This window comes from Leuciscus leuciscus, assembly GCF_965113295.1.
Source record: "Leuciscus leuciscus genome assembly, chromosome: 14".
NCBI classification, from domain to species: domain Eukaryota; kingdom Metazoa; phylum Chordata; class Actinopteri; order Cypriniformes; family Leuciscidae; genus Leuciscus; species Leuciscus leuciscus.
The window spans coordinates 37,821,023-37,847,122 of NC_138738.1; the positions used below are offsets into that span (position 1 = coordinate 37,821,023).

Genomic DNA, 26,100 nt, shown 5'->3' on the forward strand with positions numbered 1-26,100 from the left:
ATTAAGTCTGCTGTTTAAAACAAATAAAGAACCAATGTAGGAGAATAGTTATTATTATAAAATCTATTCCCATTTGAAGCTCGTGACATATAAACGCACACATCAACCTGAGCATGTTTAGCGTTCATGTAAACACTACGTTCGGATTCATCAGTTCAGTTTGATTGAAACAAAAGTTGTGCATGTAAACGTAGCCATTTAATCATTCATAATAAGCCCTGGGTCAATTCAGATTTCATGATGACTGTGAAACACCAGGAACTGAATTTCTGTTTTCACCTGCAGTGCAAAATCTAGCAGATGCACCACAACCCTGCAACTCTCCACCTCGACCTTCCCATCGTTTCCAGCCGGAATCGCCTAATCCTGCCCTGCTGTTACCATAGTGATGAGACACGGGGTCAGCCTGGACTGTTCTCTAGTCTCTCTGCATCACATTACTGCAGCTCTGAGAAGATCCTGCACTTCAGTTATTACAAACAAAACATATCAACCATGTGAAGTATACACTTACGATCAAAAATGTGGGGTCGATACGATTTTTTGGTAACACTTTATAATGATAATGCATTATCTAATGATGAGCAATACATTTGTTAAAGTATTTAGTTCATTGTTAGCTCAGGTTCATTATGTAATATTAACAGATACAACTTTTGATTTTAATCATGTATTATAAAATGTTGAAATTCAAATGAACAAATAATTGTATCACTGTAAGTTCATGTTAACTAACATAGTTGAGTAATGTTTACAAATGAAAACTTATTGTAAAAGTGTTACCAATTTTCTATTTACCAAAAAATCTATTTTGCTCACAATTTTATCAGTAAAAAACAGTAATATTGTGAAATATTATTTAAATTGAAAATAACAGTTTTCTATGAGAGTATAGTAAACTGTAATTTATTCCTGTGATCACGTCCCATTGGGCATTGACATGTACGGGTCATTCGAAGTGCAATTTGGTTTTGGATTTTTTTATGTAAATGAAATGAAGAGAAAAATGAGGCAGATATTCTGTTATAACAGATGAATTATGAAGAACTGTCATATTGCTGGTGATTTTCAGCTTACACTGTCTAACAGCACACTATGTTTTATGCATTAGTTTGTGTTTGTGGCTGTGTGTGTTTGTTGATGTGCAGGGATGATTTCACACCTTAACATTGTGTGCTAACCTGACATAATAAGATTTCCAATGAGCAATAGGCTAAAATTCTGCACAACACAACACAACCACAACTAATCAGAAGAGTGTGTGACGATCTCTGTCTGTTTGTGTGCTCTCTCGACATGCTGCACAGCATAAACTTATATTTATGTAAGAAATCTCAGGCCAACTGTATATCAGGTCTCCTGAGCAATTCAAAAGAAGGCTCGAGAACAAACTTTTAAGCAGAAGTGTATATCAAATCAAATGCATGTCGAACTCGGTGAGGACATTCTCATACTTTCACATATCACTTTCTTTTTATTTACCTACAGGTATATCACATTCTCTACATCTTTGTACACAATTCCCTCCCCATTAGCCAATCTTTATCCGTTTATCCTGTTAGCTTCTTTTGTACTGGAGTTTAATGTGAGTCGTTTGGCGTTTGATTAGATCAGTGTTGCTCCCTCAGTATTTGATGTCTATATTAAGGTGTTGATTGTTTAAGTACTCAGAAGAGCCGCTCACCGTATAATAACAACTCAAGCAGGCAGAAGAGTCCTGCCCCTTCTCCCCCAAACACACACACACACACACACACACACACACACACACACACACACACACACACACACACACACACACACACACACACACACACACACACACACACACACACACACACACACACACACACACACACACACACACACACACACACACACACACACACACACACACACACACACACACACACACACAGCAGGATTAGCTGTCTAATAAAACAGGTGACTCTCACTACACTCCTAATAGAGCCATTTCCCAGCTTTAATTTCAAGCTCTGGCGATCTGGGTACTGCCTTAGATGCTGACGTGACTGTGTGTGTGTGTGTGTGTGTGTGTGTGAGGGCTGGTGTGTGTATGCACGTGTAAGTTGTAATCTTCTGTAGATGCATGAGTTTATAGTGCTATTTCAGCACATTTAAGTAATGCACAGCAGTTCTTGCTATACATGAGATGTTCATGTTCATAATCTTTCTGAAATTGTAAAGTGAACATGTCTAGCTGTTTGTCTGTGATGGAGTAGTCACAGTATTGGACAGACCGCCCACAGGTCTGATCCATTCTGCAAGCAAAATCACCAAGATCTGACTCAAAATGAGCAGTTTCAGTCTTATTGGCCGGCTTTACCCAACAACCGAGAGTTAGGGTGCATCAGTCTGCTAAAAAAAGACAAATTTCCTGGATGTTTTTCAGGTTTCTTTAGTGTTTTCTGTACAGACAGTGATGGATCGAAGTGTTCGTTTATTGCGGTAACACTTTAGTTTAGGGTCCAAATCTCACTATTAAGTACAGTAGTTGGTTATTATAAATCTCACTCAAAACCTAAACTTAACAACTACCTTACTAACTATTAATAAGCAGTAATTAGAAGTTTATTGAGGTTATTAAAATCATAGTTAATAATGAGAATTGGACCCTAATTTAAAGTATGACTATTGCATTAACTATTTTGATAGGTTATTCCAAAGACTTTATACAAAGACGGTACACTCATACTTATGAATGGGAAAAACAGCAACAGGCAATATGGCGGAATAAGTCCCGCCTTCTAAATAAAAGAGCCAATCAGCAATTGGTAAAGTCATTGAGTCACTGCAGCTGCCGTTAGAAGCTCTGTTTATGGGACAGTTCATGTCAGATTTGGTTGCTGATATGAAATATGTTATTTAAGTGTGAGTGTGGAAAGCAGTTTATAAGATTTCAGGATATAGGACTTGGTCTTGGATGCCCGAAATAGCTCACCGGAGGCATTGCAAATATGGCCGAGGAGTGAACAGACTTCCGTAACATTATACATTTAATGTGTCCTTGTTGAATAATAGCATCAATTTCTTAAAAAAATACAAAAATACTGTTTTTTGAGCGCATATAGACGCTCAATAATATAAACATAATAAACAGCTCTGAGACGAATCTGCTTCAAATGTACAGACACAATAAATCGACCACGATCATCACGTCCTCACTGTTAGTGGAAACCTGCATCTAAAACTACTTCACGCTTCTCTTCGGTGTCCCGTCCTACAATTTAAATCATGCAGATGTAGGTCAGTGTTTTCCAGCTGCACAAGTAATCCATAATGGATGCGTTCTGCTCCTCGCATTTGTCCTGATTTATCACAGCAGACCATTTTTATGTAAATTTCTGAAGCAATTATCCCTCGATGGCTTTAACAGAAGGTAGAGAGTGAGGATGATTCTCCTCAAGGTTGCTCAGACGGACACCACACATCTCATCTGACGTGACTTGGGACGAGTTACCTCATATTCCTGAGAGAAGCGTAGGCCGTCGTTGGCTTTCAGCCGCTCGATGTGGTCAGCCAAAGCACAGACTGAAACTGAAGGATGTTCCCGCATTCCTGCAGGGAAAAAAAAGAAAGGATTAACTAATAGCAGAGATTTCTAATGGCTTGCTTTGTTTTGCTTGGCTGAACTGTGGGGAACAAACACACTTTGGTTCATACAGTTTTTAGGCACTTGGAAGATGAGCAAACAGGCACACATGGAAACAACCCAAAGCATGAGAGAGATAGTAGGCAAAGGAGAAAGCTTGTAGCACCATGCCATGTGCTAAGGCTAGCGGCAGTGACGTAAGCAGCGAACGGACATGCTCATTGGCTGACATATGAACTACATCCGGGTCAATAGCAAGGTGGCGTAAGCTGTCCTGTACAATCAAAATGGCATGTAAATAACATCCGCATTAAGGACTACAACCTGAGCACACATTAAAAACACTGAGTGTTTTCCCGTGTTTGAGACGGACGGCCTGTTGAGAAGACGTGGGAGACGGGACGCTTTAACTGAGAGCAGCCAGTGGTGGAGGAGGGGGCGTGACTTTGGACTTGATGGACAGGTGGGAGGAGCATTTAAAATGAAGGAAGTGAAAGTTCACACAGGAATGAAAGAGCAAAACTAACTTGAAGTGCTGGTGCAGCTGAAGGCACTGGAACCTGCAGAAAGAAGATGAGGAGGGACTGTGATATATGCCACTGACAGAAGAGAGAGGAAGAGACGAGAGGAAGAGGATAGGCGGCGAGCAGAAGACATGAAATGGCTTCCCCAACATATTTAAGTGTATATGTGCAGATTCAGTGTAAATAATATAGGGTGAGGCATTTTGATTGGATTATAAAAAGCTGGCTGAGAAAACACTGGTTCATATAATTTTTTCCCATTTGGTTTTCAAAAGAATTTTTTTAAATAAAATGTAAATCCTACATAATAAGATGTTTCTTAAGTAAGTACACTACTATTCAAAAGTTTTGGATAGTTAAGATTTTTTTAATGGTTTTGTTGCTCACCAAGGCTACATATTTTGATAAAAAATACAGTAAAAACAGAAACCTTCAACATTATTATCATTTAAAATAACTGTTTTCTATTTGAATATTTAAAAATTCATAACTCCAGTCTTCAGTGTCGCATGATCCTTCAGAAATCATTCTAATATGATGATTTGCTGCTCGAGAAACATTATAAATGTATAAATGTGTTTAAAAAAAATTGTTGCTTCATTTTTTGTGGACACTTTTTCAGGATTATTTGATTGATTGAAAGTTCAAAAGAACAACATGTATTTGAAAAATATTTTGTAACATTATAAATGTCTTTACTATCACCTTTGATCAATTGAATGCATTTTTGATGAATTAAAGTATTAATTTCATAAAAAAAATTAAAAAAATCTTACTAACCCTTACTATTCATGATCAATATTGATTTGATGTCCTCCTATAGAGGACTCTCTGGACTTTTATAGGAGCAGCTGATCATCTCTGGGCCACAACAACCTTCCAAAGAAAGAATAAAAAGCTCTGCAACCTCGCGTCTGAAAGGCTCTGTCTTCCTTTAGTTCATATTAAAACTCTTGGTTCAGAAATCAAGGACTGTTTGGATTTCAGCATGTCAACACAACAGAAGTTACCCTGTGTATCACTGTTAAAGCACAGTCCAAAGTATGAGCGGGGTTTGCACGTCAAGCATATCTCATCGAACAGTTTGCCTGAAACGTCAAACATGTAGCTAACACAACAAACACTCTTTATCTCTGAGGTAAGCCATTTTTACATTTTCAAAGTGTCCTAAAGCTTTTTGAAAACACAAAGGCTGAACTTTCACAAGTAAATAAACAACAACACTAGTAGCCTGGCTCCTCATTTGGAGATTCGCAAGCGAGGGAAATCAATGTTTATGGCAGGGAAGTAGACATGAATATTTCTCCAGTTTTGCCGTGAGAAAGATTGTGCATCAGTCAAGCGTGCGCTTGCAGCCCAACAATCTGACATAAGAACATGAGTCACTTTGCAACTGAAGCAAAAGCAGATTCTTATTGAAGTCAGCAAAATGTCTGAGCATTCGGAAATTTCCCCTGAGAGAGAGAAGGAGAAAGAGAGAGAAAAAAAAAAAAACCCGGAAAGAGACAGTGCAAAATATGGATGAGAGGAAATGAGAACGAATCATCCTGCTTAATTTTTCCATCAAGTTCAAAGCTCAGTCTGAACCCAATGAAGTAATATGTGTTGTGTGTGTTTGAGATTAGCTGGCAGGTTCTGCTCCTCGTGTGTGTGTGTGTGTGTGTCCTTCACCTGACAGTGCGCTTCTGTGAATAATGTTTTGTCTTCACACCACAGCTCCAGCTGAACCTCACATCCATAAATCCAGGGAGCAATTCTGTCTCTCTTTCTGAGGTCTACATCCAAACAACCCCAAACTGATTCGTTTTGAAAAGAAACTTTAGCTCTGTTGCAAAACCAAGAGAGCATTTTAAAGCATAACAAAAGGTGGATAGTATCATGATGCTGCTTTCCAACCTGGCTCTGAGGCAGTATCGCATGCATTCTTGGAGGATTTCATACAGTCAGTACAAAAAAGTATGAATAAAATAATTCAAATTTTTTCAATTAATTTTTTTATTCTATTTTACCCAATGTTTTGCTTTATGGAGTGTGTTAGCTTAGAATTCGGCTGACAAGAAACTCTACACTGTAAAACTAAATATTTTTTTACAGAAAAAGACTATAAACTGCAAGTTACCTAACCATATAGAGTATCAAAAAAAATATTAACTTGCATTATATATAATTTGACAGTAAAATACTGTAAAAATTATGGGTTTTGCAAGTAAAAGTTTTGTTATAATTAAAGAAGAAGAAATTATAAAGAAGTCCCTGCATGACACAGGACATATGATTATACTTTATTTAAATACTTTTGTTTCATTTAATTTTTGTTATCGGTAATGCACACAGGTGTCACGATTTGGTCTCATCTTGGTCACGTTTCATGTCTTTGTCATGTTTCATGTCTGTCATGTGATACCCTGTTCAAAATCATGTGATCCCATGTGCCATGTTGTCATTGTTTCATTGTTCACAGGTGTCCCTTGTCAGGTATGTCTATGTCTATGTCTAGAGTTTTCAGTTATGTCTTCATTTTGAGTTTTCAAACAATGTCTTTTGCATTATTTCAGTGTTGTGTGTGTATCACCTGTATTATTATTATTAAAATGCACAGGTTATCAGTACATTTTAAGGTACAAAGTACATTTTTGGTAGTCATCAAATACTATATATATATATATATGAAGAGTTCAGATGCAAAAGCCTCTAAATGCCATCTGAAATGTTCTTATAGAATGATCATTTTTATCAAGCTTGTGTATTTAAGTTCAGTAATTTCACTTAAATGACAATTAATAGGTAATCTTCATTGCCATTTAAGTGAAATTATTGAATTTAAATATACGAGCTTGATAAAAATGATCATTCTATAAGAAAATTTCAGATGGCATTTAGAGGCTTTTGCATCTGAACTCTTCATATATACACAGTAGTAAAAATGCAGGTACCAATTTGCCTTCCTGTAATACTGGAAACATTTTCACTGTTGTTTTACTGTGAATTTAACAGGATATTTAGTGTATATATTATTTGTGAGTCACGTAAAGTACCTTAGCTGCTGCTTTGTGTTCAAGAATGACCACTCAGTTGGAAAGTCACTATGGCTTTGAACACACATTTTTGTGTTTGTAAATGTGATGAGCTGTTTGTAACTCTTAGCCTCCCTCATTATGAGTGTGGTGACGTACCTTGTGTCTGGTAGTTGAGCCTCCTCATTTCCACCGGGTCAGAGGAATGGGCCAGTAAGTGATCTTTAACTCCAGCTGAGTGCTCATCTTTAGCCGAGGGCGAGGAGCGCTTCCTGTGCAGCCAGGAAATGACATCAAACATGAGCGTACAGACACACAGCGATCAGGTAGAGGTGTAAATATGCAAGATATTTCCTGTGAGTTAGTATCTGTTAGGAGAACATCAGCACTGATCTGAGCTCAATTAAACCCTCCGATTGCATCTCATGAAATGCCAAACACAAACAAGCTTTTATTATCGGATCAAAGAGAGCCGCTCGATACCCACCTCTCCTGTTTGCTGCATCCCACCGAAAGAGATGGAAAAGAAGAGGGGAGAAAAGAGAAAATGTCACAGGAAGAAAACGGCACAGTGTGTGTGTGTAGGGTGAATTTGTCAGAAATGTGGAAATGCCATTGCTACTAATGAGCTCCGATTCTAGCTGACATTTGCAAAATGAGTTTTCTTTTCACTCAATAGACATATAACTTGAACCCTGGGCATTTGATTCTCTTGTTGTTCAATAAGACTGAATGAATTTGGCTATAATTGAGAAGAGTGGTACTTTATATCTGTAGCCATTATCAGATTTTGGCAGATGTGCTATTATGACTTTTTTATTATGTGAGGGAAAATATCATTTCTGCAGTCTAGTTCAAAAAGTAAATGACTATTATTTAATCATTAAAGTTCAGTTGAAGTATCCAGCAAAAGAGTCCTAAAAAACACTGTTAAACTGCTGACTATCACACCGAAATAAGGTTTCTTGAATCTCGATTTTCTACTCTAACAGTGAGTCAGCAATGTCTCTGAGAGAGACCGACTATTTATACCCGACAGTTCAGTAAACTCACTGTGTTTGCAACGCACAGCGAAAAAGAAAATATGGTCACTTAAGCAGAATGTGAAAAATACGCTTCTCCATGATCTCAGTGTAGGATGACTGATTGCATTTTTCTTGGAAAAGCACCAGTAAAGTAATTGCACTTGTTCCGCACCTCTTGAAGAGCAGGATGGCGATGACGATGATGATGATGAGGACGACGGCCAGCACTGGTCCCATCACCCACAGCATCTCTGGGTCCTCAACGTGACGGGACATCCCGCTGTGGAGCTTCACCATCATGGGATCAGAGTAAGGACTCACCGTGAACATCTTATGATACAGAAAGAAAAAAGGAGGAGAAAGCAAAATAATTACTCAAAAAAAGATCAAAGGTTTAGGCACAGCTACTTATTCTTTATTAGGACTATTTTCCACATTTCAGAATAATAGTAAAGTCATCAAAACTATGAAATAACACAAATAAAAGTTAATTATTAAAGGAATTTTATAAGTTAATTAAAGGAAATTATGCAAATTAAATCTCAGATTTCCATTTTTTTGTTAGCTAAATCTCTTTAACCTAAAATATTCACTTGCAGCCCCTCTGAGATTTTTATTTAATATTTCAATAATTTAAAAACACATTTTGATGTTCAAGGTTCTCTGATGACGTGCAGGTAAACAAATAATATATTTTTATATAAGTTAAGTTTTATAAGTGTTTTAAGTAAATGTTTTTAATATTTAATTAATTGCTAGATTTTGACTCACGAATCCCAGTTTAAATGAATGACAGCTCATCTTAAATTTAATTTATTTTAACTCAAATTAATTTACTTTAATTTAACTCATCAAATTTAAGCATATATAAAGTATAATTGTCTATGTAATTATACATGTCTATTAAACTAATTTCAAACATTCAAGCATATGCTTTTAGATCAAAAGATAATACTTAAAATGCCACCATGAAAACCATTATAATGCATCAAACAGGCTTCATAGGATGTTCAAGCAACAATATTGTAATTGTGATTTAGTTTTTTTGGTGTTGCTGTAATCTATGTCATTTCCTAAAGGCTAAATTTGGTAGGTAAGAGTAGGTGTGTTTTTCAGCTTTAGGAGTGGAGAGGTACATCAACACTGTCATCTATACAGTGGTGTATTCTACAGTACACCTGGGCCTTAATGTGGTGTTTACTGATGTTTAGTGATCACAAACAAACTGAAAAACTATTGAAGGGTGTGTGAGCAGAGCAGGAGGAAAGCCTTCGACTCTTCAAAATAGCACAGAAGTCAGTCTCCTTCCACAAACGCTGGCAAATAATCGTCTTAGTAACACCTTTTAGACATCACAGCAGGGCGCGCGAGAAAGAGGGATGGAAACAGGAAGATAGAGGGAGAGCGAGAGAAAGGGCGGAGGGAGGGGTAACCTCTTCCATCCCACTGAGAACCGGAGGTTACGCATCATCAAGCAAATCCCATCAGTGCGACACCTTCTGCATTCCCTCCGGAAGCGACACCAGGAACCACAGAAGCCATCGCTGCCCAGAACACATTTACAGCAGCTCAGAATCAACACTTAGAGGAAACCTTCACCCAAAAACCTGCCATCATTTACAGAATACACATTTCTCGAAATACTGCATCTTCTTTTATGTTCCGCAGAAGAAAGGAAGTCATGCAGGTTTGGAACAACACAGCACAAAAAATAATTTTTGTACAGAGTCTTGTTTTCAATTACAATTGTTTTTTTTTAAAGTCGGCATGAAATGGAAGTTGCGCTAGTCTTTTCTTCCCTATTGTGACGTATATCTGAGTGAAACAGCAGCTCAAAGAAGAACAATTGTAGGGCGGGACTTTATTTTGTACGTGTGGAATTGATTGGATGGTTAGATGGTTCTGGTTTGCCATTGGTCAATCTCATGTGAGTGACAACGTGCCCTGCCCGCTAAGAAAAATACTCCTGGTTTCCCTTTTTTCCTCACTGACAGATGTTTTCTTGATTTAAGCATGAACTCAAATATATATATATATAAAAAAATTATAAAGAATAAAATAACGTTTTTTTTTTGAAGAATGTTTAAATATTAGTAATGGAAAACAAGTCAAAACTACTGAGTAAGAAAATCATTTTATGCAGTGCAATACTCAAAAAAAAAAAAAAAGTGAGTAAATGAAAACAGAAGCTTTATTTTTGAACGACTATCCCTTTAACATTCCTTCACAATCTGAGAGGAACCAGGTGGGTTTTATCTAAATATAAATGCCTCCACTGATCTTTCAGAAAAATAAATATTCGTGTCTAATTCGACACAGCTGTGAGGAATACCCAAAGGGAATTTTTATTTCTTTGTAGTTGCTCTTGCATTGCTTGGGATACTTAATTTGAGTCAATAATGGAGATACAGTAAGAATGTAGAAGTGTAAAATGAAATGCAGATAGCAGCCCAGACCATTTAGTCATTGAACTTGATAGCTGTAAAATCTGTTGTAAGATCTCTTCTGAAACTCTAGGATGCATGTGTGAGATTCTCCATCTAATGGAAGAAATTCAACTCATCTCATTTGTTTGTTTCTTGTCAAAGCAGAACAAATGATGGGAAACGATTGGCTGAATGATTGGCACCAATGAACACAAACCGAACTGTTTTTGATAGAGTAAAATTAAATATTGCATCCACACGCGTAATGCAGACTTCATATTTAAACAGCAGTTAAATATTCACAGACACTAATCCATATCATGATTTTAATAAGCGTACAGCCCTACTCTTCATTTATTAATCCAAAATTTGCCAGATTCTGTGACATTCTGTGTTATAAAATAAATTCCGCTTTAATGACTGAATTCCGCAATTTCACATTTCTCGCATGGCAAAAACCACAGGGCCGTAGATCTGCTGATCATCATCATCATCATCACCTCTGTCTCTCTTCTGAGCACTTGCGTGACAGCGGAGGAAGAGAGCGTCTTAAAGCCCTGTGGGAATCTGTCAGTGGGAAACTTTCATAGTGATCAATTTAATCGGCACTACATCAGACGGAAGCACATCCCACAGCGTGAGTAATGCTTCTCTGACTGACTCCAACCACTATTTACTGATGCATATTCATGTGTGTGTGTTTTCATTTCTCCTTCACCTCTCCTCCATCTCTTCATCTGTAACACTCAGGTCTCTCCACCAATAATGATACCATCTCTCTCTCTCTCTCTCTCTCTCTCCTGTTGTCACTCTCTCTGCTGATCTGCTGCAGTCCTTCATGTGATGTCTCTTTCTCCTTCCTTTCTTTCATCTCCTCCTCCTCTAATCTGTTTTTCTTGTGCTGCGGTAGTTTTGCAGTCGACCTCTTTCATCCAATTTCACACTCGCTAGTCTGTTTGTCAGCCCACCACAGACTGTCCTTTCACAAGATCCTCTCCTCTTTTTTTCTTCCCTCCTCCTTATTTTGCCTCTCCTCTCATTTCTTAACTGCTAGTTGTCATTCTTAACATAATGACAGTGTTTATGCAACTGGCCACGGGGCTCACGTGTGTGTTTGTGTGTGTATGTGTACAGGTTTGGCTACACTTATATAGTGAAATATTATAACAACCGACTACCAACTGGTCCTCACTAGTTAAAAATGGCTTATAAATCAACCAAAACATGTTTTTATTTAAATCTAGTGTTTTGCAGTTTAACACTGTAGGTTTAAAGGCCAAATTGACCATTTGCAGCGAGTTTGATTGACAGGCGATCTGACCAATCATAATCTGCCATCCGCCATCCGCCATTTTTGTCCGACAAAGCAGTCAGGAGAGTTAGTAGATTAACGTTGGAGGATTTGAACTTGAGAAGCGGAGTGTACTGACGTCTTTCTGCGGTTAAAACAACATTTCTTCTTATGTTCAGTCATGTTTATTTGATGCTATAAATGAACTAGAAGGAAGAGATGATCGGTTCAGGAGCAGCTTTAACTGAAGCTCTACAGCGATCTGTCACGACACATTAAAGAGCCACAAAACGATATTTATTGTTTAAATTTCTTTAAAAAATGACCAAATTTGAAAGTTGAGACTTTGTTTCATATCAAAAGTAAGCTGGTCTGTCCTGTCTGTCAGTGTGTTGTCAGTGTCCTCTCTGCTCCACGATGTGTTTTTCACTGCGGGAGAACATGGTGTGGCGTGAGAGCAGTGTGGCTTGTCGGACATAGCAACAGTAACAAAAGGGGGCGGGTCTTTGCGAATGGTCAAGTACACCAAGGACGAAAACTATGAAGATAACAATAGTTCTAAAAATCATTTTTAATATTAAAGAATAGCAGAGTTCACAGCACAACTACAGTATAACGATAACGATATAGAGAGACAATATTGTTGGAATCACTTTGAGAACAATTTTATTAATTTTACTCCGCAGAAGTAGCAGTGCTTCACCTTCTGAGAATATAGTTCCCAGTATGTATACGGTTAGAAGATGGCTCATGTGACCTTGTTATTTGTACACGCTGTGACTATACAAATCACAACATGTAAATAGGAAACTGTTGGCGTTATTTTGTCACTTACTGGGAGCAGTATGCTAGCTGGAGCCATTTACCTCCAGTCTTTGTGCTAAGCTAGGCTAGCGGTGGGTGCGTCAGACAGAGTTACGGCACGCACGGAGATGAGAAGGGTATGTATGGATTAATCTAACTCTGGGGGATACGGTGAATAAGCTAAAGTCCCAAAAAGTCGGCGTGTTCCTTTAAAGGCCCAATTACACCAAGGATGAAAACTATGAAGATAACGATAAAGATATAGTTCTAAAAATCATTCTCAATATTAAAGAATAGCAGAGTTCACAGGACAGCTATAACGATAACGATATAGAGAGACAATATTGTTGGAATCACTTTGAGAACAATTTTATCTAGCTGATGAACAATAAAAAAATTGAGAGCCAATCAGAATCAATCCTGCTGTAATGAGCTCGAGTATTTAAAGTGACAGTCAAGCATGTGCTAAGAGTCTGCTGTTGTGGATGCTAATATAGTTATCTTTATAGTTATTGTTCTTAGTGTGAATGGGCCTAAAGGGTTGGGCTAGGCAATGGAAAATAGCATTAACCTAATATAAAATCAATGGAAGTCTATGCAATGTCCTCACTAATTTAGTGAAACAAACACTGTGTGCGTGTGTGTGTGTGCATCCATGTGTGTGTGACTCACTGATTCCCGGTCTTTCAGTGCCGCCAGTATAAACGTGCGGTACTGCTGCTGTCCAGGTAGAGGTTTGTTAAAGAAGCCATTGTAAGTTTTCTCGTCTCCTAACACAAAGGTTTCTGGAAGATTCTCCATCTTGGCAGCGATGTAAGGCTGAAGGAAGTCCTGCGTTTGTCTCCTCCTCCTCTTCCTCACATCCGAGTCTCCATTACTTCCCAAAAGCTGATAAATCACAGAGAACACATCAGGAAAATGACAAACAATGACAATGAATTGGGGAAAAAAGCATCCATGTATAAAACCACTGTCGTGAATGTTCATATACCCTCATTTACAAGTTTTAGGGCTAGATTATGTTATATATATAAATAATCAAAGCATGTTTTCCCACACAGTTTCACATTAAATTAACACAAGTAAGAATGAGGACTTTTCCTATATATATTGGCCAGTACTACTTTAGGTCTATTCTGATTGACACTTGAAACAGCTGGACTGTGACCCAGAGGTCAGAGGTTGAATATCAGCCTCAGGTGCTTCAGTCAGAGGCATCATTAATTCAAAATGACATACACACTGTCTCCAAGAGCTTCATCTTTCTCTTTATAGACCACTTCCTCTGTTTCTCCATCCATCCATCCATCCATCCATCACTCTTTATCTCTTTCTCTCTTTTCCTTTCTCACCACTAACATAATAAGCAACAGACCACTGCTTCTTTAGTTTAGTAAAGCACATTTGGTCTCGACCAAATCAAATCCAAGGCCACAGGATTACAGCTGAACAAATGAGGTCTAGCGGCAGAGAGAATGAGGACTGCAGCGGGACAGCGGGAATAATATCAGCGCGGTGATAAACACCAGCACAACACGGGCTCCAATAATACACCTCTCATTTGACTCGGCAACGCTCATAAATAAGGGGCAACTCAGGGGAGACTGGCCGCGAGAAAACGGGCTGTTTCAAAACACCGGCGACACCATTGTGATTTTTACAGCGCCGTTGTGTTTTGATATTCAGTAGGCAGCACCTGAAAAGTTTCGCCTGTTTTGCAGACTATAGTTTATTGAGTGCAAGCAAACTCATGAGAAAGCAGAACCGTGTTGGAGCCCGAAAGCTCGGTAGTAATAATAAAAAAAGCAAAAAAATGCCAAGAGAAGCTTTTTAAGAGCCAACGAAGTGCCTGTGTGTCCCAACAGCTGCTGCTGAGAAACTCAGAAGGTAAAAAGAGGCGAAAAATAATAATAAGTGGAACAATAAATACTAACATTCTGTAGAACATAGAAAAGACACAATAAAGTTTGCGAACCCTTTGCAGAATCTGTGAAAATGTGAATAATTTAAACAAAAAAAAAGAGGGATTATACAAAATGCATGTTATTTTTTATTTAGTACCGTCCTGAATAATATATGTTACATCAAATATGTTTACATATAGTCCACAAGACAAAATAAAAAAAAGCTGAATTTATAAAAATGACCTTGTTCAAAAGTTTTTTGTTTTTTGTGATTCTACAAGGGGTTCACAAGATTTCAAGCAGCACTGTATAGACCAGGGGTCTCCAACCTTTTTTCATTTGAGAGCTACTTTTTAAAAATGAAAGTGGCCGAGAGCTACTCATGTAATACAATACTTAAATCTCTTAAATAATGTCTCATAACTCTCATATTAACAACTATCCAAACAGTTTTAGACCTAAAATAGTTTTTGTAGGCCTATATTATGTCAACCTTAAATGTCAGAGAAAAAAACAGAATCAGAGATTTAAAAAAAATATATAGAAAATTGTACTTTGCATATTATACTGTAAAAACTAATAATTATAGTTGATTTTATAGTGCATCATAACTTGAGATTAAATGGCATGACAATTTAATTTCATGATTATAGTGACCAAAATGATCACGGTTATCACAGAATCCAGTTCAAAAAGTACTAATACTACACAATGACATCAATTCACCAAGTTTTATGTCGAAAACCAGCAAATAACAATTAAAATTAGAATCAATATGCACTTTTTGTTCACATAGACATTAAAATAATAACATTAAAAATTATGGCCAGATTTTAAAGGAGTGTCTTGCAACATGTTATCTACTAACATGTACAAGTTCAAATAAAGTTTTGACAAAAAAGGTTTTATAAAAAGATAAACCTCGCATATTTCAGCCTTTAAATAATTTTTATAAAAAGAATGAGTCAAAAAATATAAATTACTGACATTAGCTTATCTTTTATTATTAATAGTCAAATTCGGTCTGATTTTCCCGTGGCGTCTGTCGTTGCTATGCAACCATGCACTGCGCTCTCCACAACGACAAAGTAGAGAGTGGGCTCGCGAGCGACGTGTTGGAGACCCCTGGTATAGACCTTATGTAGCTCCGCCCCTTTTCAGCGCTGTGCTCGTTGTCTTTTGACTTCCGGTCTGTATTTTCACAGCGATCTTGCGTATTTATGAATGAACGGCTCGTTTTAAAATCTTCCCGGTCGACTGACATTTGTTAAGACATCTGCTTTAAACATTACAATCCTCATGATAACTTTCATTAACTTTACATTAAGTAAATCCACTTCAAAAGCTAATTACTCCTGGACAGCAGCGCCATAGAGATATACAGAGCAACCGCAAAAATGGAAGTTCAAAGACAATATTCTAAAGATGGCGGCGCCCTCGTTTCTCTGGCGCATAAGGTCTATATCCCAGGCCTCGTGTATGACTGAGAGATGAATAAGGACGTCTGTTTCTGTTATTTGTGTGTGATCATCACAAACACACACTCACCTCATCCAGATCCATATCCTCTGGGTTTTCCCAGCGACGTAGAGTTGACGTAGTCACAGGCACCACCGCTATATAAAACCACCTAAGAGGAAAACATACACAAACGAGTCATTATAGTAAATATGTCCTATCTATCTATCAGGTTCAGGTTGTTTGTGAGTGTGATGAAACATGGACATTAAACCACTGATTGCATTTCTGAAGTATTTTGTGACAGCCGTTCAGCCCGTGGCTCATTCAATGACTGAAACAAACACTTGAATGCCATGATTAACAGCTGAGTAATTCCCACACTCTCATGCCAGGACTGAGCAAGAGCATTGTTTGATATGTGTGATGTCTATAATGTCTGATGTAACTGCCTCTAACAATCTCGCTTTGGCTTTGATGAGGAAATATGTCTGGTAATTTCTAATGAAAGGATTTGGGAGCTGTCTTTGGTCAGAACCGATCCCGCGGGCAGCGTGGGTATTTTCAGCGTTCAGCCAGCTCTGACTGCACTGCATTACGGCAAATCCGGCTCGCTGCAGTGAACTAAACCCATGTGAGATGACTCCTCTGAGCTGGGATGGGAAGTGCCTCAGTCTCACTAAAGCACAACAGTCTAATATTTGCCCAAAGAGGAACAGGATTCTTGTATTTATGTGCACTGGCTGAACCCTGAGACTCCAGCAAACATCTCCGTGAGAGCCAACACGTATCATCTTTGGGTTGTTTTAAAGTCCACCCTGTGGTGAAAATCAAGCTTTTAATGTAGTTTTTATGTCTATGTGGTGTTTTTAATATGCTTTAAGACAAACCATGTGTAAATTCATAAGTCGACACCATTGCTGAGTATTTTCTCCTTAAAACTGCAATGAACCAAAGACAGTCTCAAACACAAATTTTAAATCGCTGGTGTTTCTGACGTCACGAACTACCTTGTAACCAATCAGATCAACGTGTGATCGTCAACGAGTGGGTCTCTGAGCTGAGTGAGTGAGTGGAGGCGGGGCTTATTTGCATATTCATGGTACTAAATTAGGGTATTTTAAGGCATGAAGATTTTTTTTTAAGGATAGAACGTTTAAATATGACATTTCGTGATCAAAGATGAGTTTTAATGGATAAAATTATTGACTAAAGATAAACATTGAGGAATAAAAGCACTGATGCTGTGCTCGAGTTCTGTAGACTGCAGGCAGATGAGCAGTAAAGATAATGCTTGCTTTTACTTTGGTGTGAAATGTCAGTAAATACAAAAGTTAACATCACTTTTTTATTATTATTATTTTTTTTCTGTTTATTGTCAAAGCACTTAATGTAGCTCATATGTGATGCACGGCGTGTAAGAACTATCTCGGCTTTTACTGATCATTAGTTAGAGATTCATTTTTTAACAGAGGGCATCATTTTGCAAGGGGAAAACAAATGCTGCTTTTCATAGTAACCCATTTATTCCCACTGGGGGAAAATAAAAAAGACATTTAAACAACAGTTTGATATTTTTATAAAGAAAAGCATGCCTAAAAGTTGTGTTATTTTTGCAAATGAAATGAAACGAAAACTAATCTGCAAACTAAGTGAAAAAAAAAAGCTAAAAAACTGCTGTGGATACCAAGCAAACTTGTGGAAACCTGGGGAATCATAATCTCGACCACAGCAGAATTTATTTAGCAGATTTAATTAAAGGAAAAATACATATCAATCATCATCAGCGCAATGCAATGCATCATGTTGATAATAGCACTAGAGAAAAATAAACACTATATGTGTTGAAACTTGAAGTGGTCGGAGTTGTAATGTATTTCAGTGCTTTTCTACATCTCATATTTATTTATGTATTCATATCCTAGCAATGTCAGATATTGTATTGAAACTCGTCAACTCTTCACTTAGACATGTGATAAAAAAAAGAAAACATGTTTTTCCCCCATTCTACATGACTACACAATAATAACAATAATTGTTATTCAAAAATTACATTATTTTATTAATACAAAAAATGTAACAAAACAATATTACTCCCAAGATTTTTTATATTTTTATATCACACACCCCTTACAACACCACAGAAAAGTGTTAATGGCTGCACAAGATTCAATGATGATTTTATAAGGGCATTTCTCAGATTTTTTCAGTTTCTGACAAGTAATTTGTTGAGGTCAATTTGTAAAGAAAGACTACACGCCTGCGCACATATATATTCAATCACGCACACCTATAGACTAAACACCTATAGCACATACCTATAGACTAAACACCTATAGCACATACCTATAGACTAAACACCTATAGCACATACCTATAGACTAAACACCTATAGCACATACCTATAGACTAAACACCTATAGCACATACCTATAGACTAAACGCCGTCAGTGTTTTCACAGGTTTGTGTTTTTGAAGTTTGCGCAGAGATAACTTTTTTTCCCCACACATTTTTCAAAACTTCACCTATTTCAAGGCTTGTGTTCTCGAGCCACCAGACACTTGTTGTGCGGATGAGCGGGTCGGAGTGCGTTAAGGGTTTTCTGTCATGTTAGCGGCCCATAAGTTAATAACTAATGATCTTTGCAACGGAAGTGAATCAATCAAAACTAACTTTCGCTGGACAATAACTTTATCCTAGAGCTGCTGTAAAGCCAAAACAATCTCTGTTACTGTAATTCCCTTTTATCACTGTAAATCTGCTTTGAAACAGTCTATATTGTTAAAAGCGCTATATAAATGAAGGCATAGCTGTCAACTTTTGAGTTTAGCTTGGAGTGAGAATTGGCGATTGGGGGGATGTAAAAAAAAAAAATCTTGCATCACAATAAGTGTATTGTGATTGTCAAAATATTTTAGTAACTAAACTGAATTTTATTAGATTTAATGACAACATGTTACAATGTTTACATGGTACAATTTCTGGTAAGCTAATTTTTTTTTAATTGCTTGACAAATTTCATGATTTCAATTCAATTCAATTCTTGTGATTTGATTTAATATATTCACTCATTTGGATAAATATTACGCCTAATGCTGTAAACATACAGAGAGCCCTATCAGCTGGTAGTATTATTTAAGGCTTCAAATAAATCAAATGAAATATAATGCGTGTTTTATTATAATAACATCTTTATTTAATGATATAAGTAAAACATAATAAATATGGAATATAGTACACATATTTAGCAAAATACTCTCTATAGCTCTTTTTTTTCTAGCCAACTAACGTGCTATAGCCCAGGGGTTCCCAAACTTTTTCGTTCTAGGACCCACCTAGACAAGTATAATCAATCTCAAGACCCACTTGCACTGGTGCTACCAACTTTCTCAGTTGGTCGCACCAGCATGATTTGGTCGCACATTTTTATAAAAAAAAATGTCTACATGCCATGGGATTAATCAATGCATGCTGATGGTCTTAATCTGCATTCCCTAGTTTTGCACTGATGTAAAAAGACTGACAGTGACAAGCCTTCATGTTAGCAAAATATTTTAAACTTTTAACTCTTAAAAAAACTTTTAAAAACATGTATGTTCTTTAATGTTTGATTAGCATTTTACTGTCTTCACATAGGGATGGGAAATGATAAGATTTTATCAATAATAATAATGCCACTGACGATTCTGATTATCGATCCGATTCTTTAACGATTCTTTAACGATTCTCTTATCGATTCTTGATAGCACTATGTGGAAAAATGTAGTCATATGGTTTTTTTTTAAAAACAAGGGGTTTTATTTATTTTAAAGCTTAAGCTTGAGTAAGAAAACTGTACTTTTTATGTAATTTATGTAATAAATAGAACTTTATTGTAAAGTGTTACTGATTCAAACGTCTCCTGAGTTCACTGTTGGAAAGATCAGTTGTCCATTCATTAAAATGAATCGTTCAAAGGAGTCATTAGTTCGCGAATTGGACATGTCGTGCGCGTTGTGTGATTATCCCAGCAGTTAGGACATAGACATCCAAGATTTGTGTCAACACAGAAAACATTTCATCACTGGATAGTTTTTTTCGTTTAATTAAAGTGTTGTTTTATGTCAGCTGAATGTCTGGGACGCTTTTCAGAGAAGATAAGGCAACAACTTATTTAGCACAATTCACACCCAGCGGTAATTGAGGAAGAAAAAAAAATCTCCGAATGCTCCACATGAAACTTTGGTCTTCCGACCTTTTACCACCGTGTCGATTTATTTTGATTAATATGTGCGAGGGAGAGAGAGCAGGACAGCGCTTAGTTTGGAGACGGTGAGGTCTTTTTTACACTTTCGCCTGGCTCCGAAGAGAGAGAGAGAGAGCGCGCGCGACCGAGTACTCTCTCTGCTCGTTCTTTCAGTTAAACATGCACTGTGACTCCGTCACAAGCGCAGCAGTTCATCTACATTACTCAGCGATCAAATAACACTTTGGCGGGCGCTAAAACTCATAGTCGTTTGGTCATTAATCGGACTGGTTTTGTTTCACTCATCGTAACGTAAATTTAGCTGCAGCTAAGTGCCTTTGTGCGACCCACCTTTTCTCACTGTGTGACCCACAAGTGGGTCGCGACCCACAGTTTGAAAACCACTGCTATAGCCTATATTATGGTCATTAAATGGCTTTCCTGTTTTATTGACCCCTTTCCGCTGTTGAAAAATACTGATTGATCGATATTATGTATGAGGAATATACATTTCGGTAAGTTGTACTGTATCTTTCAACATTGTTCATTCGTGTTTATTTACTATTAGCTAGTAGAGATGATCGGTTCACGTGCCGCTAGGGATCTGTCACATTACATTTACAAGCGCAAAAACGGTATTTATTGTTTGAATTTCGTAATAAAATGGACAGAATCTGAGAGCTGAGATTTTTTTAATATCATAAGTAACCGGCTCTGTCTAGTCTGTCGGTCTCCGAGTCCTCTTTGCTTCACTATTTTTCTGTGCATGAGAAAATGGATGTGTGACGTGAAAGCGTGTGAAAAGTGTCAATTGCGTGAGTCTCACAGTGAATGCGTGAGAGTTGGCAGCTCTGTGAAGGTGACTCGACTTGACTGACCTGACGAGGGCGCTGTTGTGCACTTTGGGCAGTGTGATGGTGAGTTTGCCACCCTCCTCTGGGTCTTGTTTCTGGTGGGCCGGTTTGCTGGTGAACAGGTCCGGGGCGGTGCGTATGGAGACCTGCTGTTGTAGTCCACCAGCGCTGTTCCCTCGGCTCATCAACACGAAGGAGTAATCGGTGTCCGGCTGCAAACGCGTGATCAACTTTCTCTTCAGGTCGCCCTGAACCTCAACGCTCTGCTGGTTGTACAGGATCTGGCACAGGGGGAGCACAGGTTAACTCCATCACACAATGAGACTCATTTTACACTGCATTTTCTACTTCACAACTGTGGAATGACAGGGAAAAGGCACCTTGAAAGGCACTTGGGACTTGTAGGTTTCCGGCACCTCCCATGTGAGCAGGACAGAGGTCTTCATCACCGCTTTCACACCAAAGTTTTTAGTGAACTCTGTAGAGGAGGTGAGAATAAAAGAGTTACTGCATGTCATAGACTCCTCACCCCATCTCTTTTCAGACCGGCTCAGTGATTGGCAGAGGAAACGCATCACTGCACTGATTAACATGCAGTTTGAGACTGATAACGCCTTCATCTCAGACCACACATCAGAAATCAAAGCCGACTATCTGCTCTCTGCATGTGGGTTATGCCATAGGGAGGCTGAGGAGTCAGAGCGCAGAGAAATGAAAGAGACGCCATCTCAGCAGACATATTTAGAGGGATGGTTCATCAAAAACGAATATTCTGTCATTATCTCATCACCCAAGTACGCCCGTCACAATCATGATTTTTTGTGATGACGATTATTTGCACAAGTATTTGCGATGAATTTTTTAATTGTCTCTTTTGCTCATGTCACTTACAATGTACGCCTTATATTATTATTTTTTTAATTAAAAAAATATATATATTGGTAAACAACTAAATAGGTCCATATGTTTTTCTTATAATATAATATAATATAATTTAATTTAATTTAATTTAATTTAATTTAATTTAATATAATATAATATAATATAATATAATATAATATAGTCAAGTCAAGTTTATTTGTATAGCGCTTTTCACAATACAGATTGTATCAAAGCAGCTTCACAGTATTAAATTAAAATAATACAACAAAGTTTGTTTCTAGTGGAATTTATTGATTGATAAAATTAAATTAAATATCCCCAAAATATCCCCAACTGAGCAAGCCAAAGGCAACAGTATAATATAATATAATATAATATAATATAATATAATATAATATAATATAATATAATATAATATAATATAATAAAAAGTGAAAGTCTAAGAACCAAGAATGTTTGACATGACGCAAATGTTAAATAACAATCAAATTGGAGAGTTTTTCGACCATTACTTTAATCCTTGATTGCCACTTGTTTACCTGCGTAAATTTCCCTGATTTAATATCTCAAAATAATTGTGATTAGATCAAATAAACACAATCTGACAATTAATTAATAATCACGACAGGCCTAGTTGCAAACCCGTATAACAATATTCTGTGAAGCACAAAAGGAAATGAAAATGGATGTTGTTGAGCTCCAAAAATATCACAAAGGTAGTCCATATGTTCCATGGAAGAAAGAAAACCGTACAAGTTTGGGAACGACATAAGGGTGAAATAACCCTTTAATGTTTCTAGCATAAGATGAGCCATATGTGAAGTTTTGCAGCGACTGCAATTCACAATTCATACGTCTCCCACCATCTGCTGTGTGTGAGAGTTTTTCAATGAACAGAGAAATGGCTGAAACGTGAAGACTGCCTGGATCTTTTTGCAAAACAAAGAGCAGAATATGACAATCACAAAACACTTTACTTCCATAACGTGACACATGTTCAACAGAAACTGAGTATTGAGTGGAAAATGTTTTTGGGTGGGAACTGACATCATCCATCAGTATTTGATCGCACTGAATCAAATCTTGTCTGTATTAATTCATGATTTTGTCCTGACAGATGCGACTATCCACAGACTCATGCGACAAGGCATTTTTTCAGATGCCTAGCTCTATTTTTATCACACAGCACTGAGTCTCTCCTCCCACAGTGGAATCTCACTGGACCAAACCATTAGCAAAGAAAAAACACAGATAAAATCTCTTTAATGTCTCAGATGGTTTCCCGAACAGCAATGAGATTAAATGGAGATGTTTTTTTTCTTAAATCTCCTGCAGGCTTCTCAGATTTCTTTCCTTAGAAAAAAAAAACTCTTTAGCACGCACTAAAACTAAAACCATAAAAAACACTTTCATTAAAATAAACATTAACTGAAATTAAATTAAATTAAATTTATGCAATTATTTTTTTCAGGTAGTATCCAAGGCAAACATTTCTCATTTTTGTTTTAAAGATTAAGACACAACAAAATGACTCAAACTTAAAATATAAAATATAAAATAAAATCTAATGCAAAATATTAATAAAAACGAGAATAACTAATTCTCACAAGATCAAATAATGTCAACAATTTGACAGCAATCTGCGACTATTTAAAATTCTCAAACTGAAATTAGGCAGAAACCCCTGAGACAAAGTTGATTCTTAAATTGAACAACTAATTCTTCCATTTATTCTCCTGAGATTTTGCAAGAGCAGATTCTGAGCAATAAAGGTTTTCTCTGGTAAATACGACTTTGATTTGAATTCCAATTTTCCTTAATGATTCCATTAACAATTCTTTCAGAACTTTTGAGGGAGCGACTTCTGATTTGTGAGTCTTTTTGACTAATTCATTAATCAAATAAACAAGCTCATAAGAGACATTAAGTCTCATCACATTCAATTCAGACCGCACAATTCAATTCAAACTCACAGCTCAACTAAAACACTCATTTTGTTATGATGATGCTATAGATTCAGTAGTGGCACAGCATCACCTCGATAGACACTTCAGACCAGTTTCATCTACATTGGTGGATGAACGAGATGTTCAAGACCTGATAACGTCTCTTTAAATAAATAACTCACCAGGCATGGAGGTAGACATGGTTCTGCTCTGGATGCTGGGGCTAATCGGACCTCCACCTTTCCCCGTGAACGCCCTCACTCTGATGTCATAGGTGGTGTCCGGTTGCAGACCCTGGATGGTCATTTGCGTCTCGGCGGTACCGTTGGTCTGGTTCTGATGGCTGTTGATGTCTCGGTACACCACCACGTAGCGTACGATTTTGCCGTTCCTCTCGGGCAGAGGCGGGGGGTCCCAGGCCAGTTTGGTGGTGGTGGTGGTCAGGCCCACAACTCTGAGGTTTTGTGGGTAACTGCTGGGCACGTCGTCCGGGGTGCTGATCTCCTTACTGTACTCCTCTCCGTTTCCCGCACGGTTCTTGGCGCAGAGCTTGAAGATGTAGGTGGCGCCCTTGTGCAGGCCGGTGACGGTGAAGTGGTCGTCGCTGCGTCTGAAGTCACGGGTGGTGTAGTTCTCCTCCTCTTCACGCTTGTAGCGCAGTCTGTAGCCCATCAGTTCTCCCACCATCTCTTTAGGAGGCTGCCACTGGATCAGAGCTGTGTTCCCGATGGTGGTGCTAATGATCATGGTGGGCTTGCCTGGAACTACCAGTGACAGAGATGCGAGATATCCGTCAGATTATTTGTCATTTTGTCAGTCATGGCTGATACTAGAGTAAACACAGCTTTATTTCAGTATGGTATTTTGATAGATATTGCGACATGACAGTGTTTTAGCGTCTCAGATTGGTTTTAATTTACTGTGAATTTACTGTGAATCCGAAACCAGTGTTATTTTAGCATCATTGATATAATATTATAGTGGTGGGGGGTAATATTTTTATATACATTTTTTTATATGTTCAGTTTTCATTTTATTTGAGCGAAGTTTTATTAATTTTGCTATGTGTTTTTGTCATTCAACTAATACAAATGTTTTAGTTTTTTTTATTGTTTTACTTTTAGTTTTGTTAGTTATAGCGATACATCTATTGCCGACTGACCACCAAAATAAAAGCTTGATGGTTTAACATTGGTTTAGCATATAACAAAATATATATATATTTTTTTTTTTCATTAATTTGAATACATTTTTACAAGAATAGTAATATATTTCTTATTTTATTTAATATTTAGATTTAAATAATAAGATTAAAATCATTATATTATATTATATTAAATTATATTATAAAGTGAAAATATGACCTATGAAAACTCAAGTGGAAAGAGATTGAGCTATTTGTTTGAGTTATAAAAATGATCGACGATCAATATACGTTTTTGGTGTAAAGTATGGTCAACCCTGATTCATTTTGTAGGGCACCACTAATAAATCCTCTCTTACCCTAGAAAAAGAATGAAGCGAATGAATCTCCACTTCTATATAATCTACAGTCCCTCAGCCAGATTGTTCAGGTGATGAAATGGGTGTAAAGCTGAAAATACAGCTATAGTGATAGTGGATGAGGTCACGGTGAGGTCATCGTGGGCTGGAGGTTTGTGGTGTAACTTTTTACCTCTGAGAATACTAAATGCACTTAAACTCTTAAACTTTCAATGAACTCTTAATCTGTGACTGGAATAAAACACACGCTCACCCGCCCCAGTCGTGGTCACTACTTTGGCTTTGCTCCGTGCTCGTCTCCTTTAGTGGTATACGCCGCCACAGTTACAGAATATGTCGTTTCAGGCAACAGGCCGGTGATGATGGCCTCCTGTGAGAGAGAGAGAGAGAGAGGAGAGAGAGAGAGAGAGAGAGAGAGAGAGAGAGAGAGAGAGAGAGAGAGAGAGAGAGAGAGAGAGAGAGAGAGAGAGAGAGAGAGAGAGAGAGAGAGAGAGAGAGAGAGAGAGAGAGAGAGAGAGAGAGAGATGAGAGAGAGAGAGAGAGAGAGAGAGAGAGAGGAGAGAGGAGAGAGAGTGAAGAGAGAGAGAGAGAGAGAGAGAGAGAGAGAGAGATTTTATAACACTTTATTAA

General features: G+C 37.5%; 1 protein-coding gene across 1 annotated transcript in view; it reads right to left on the bottom strand.

Annotated features, from left to right (window-relative positions):
- Positions 1-26,100, bottom strand: part of ptprfa (protein tyrosine phosphatase receptor type Fa) — a 195,549-nt gene that overhangs the window by 19,415 nt on the left and 150,034 nt on the right. The window contains 10 exon segments of the mRNA XM_082136098.1: positions 3,482-3,579; positions 7,311-7,423; positions 8,349-8,506; positions 13,370-13,585; positions 16,150-16,231; positions 21,164-21,420; positions 21,520-21,617; positions 24,150-24,731; positions 25,724-25,765; positions 25,768-25,840. Of these exon segments, the coding sequence (XP_081992224.1) occupies positions 3,482-3,579; positions 7,311-7,423; positions 8,349-8,506; positions 13,370-13,585; positions 16,150-16,231; positions 21,164-21,420; positions 21,520-21,617; positions 24,150-24,731; positions 25,724-25,765; positions 25,768-25,840 (1,719 nt within the window).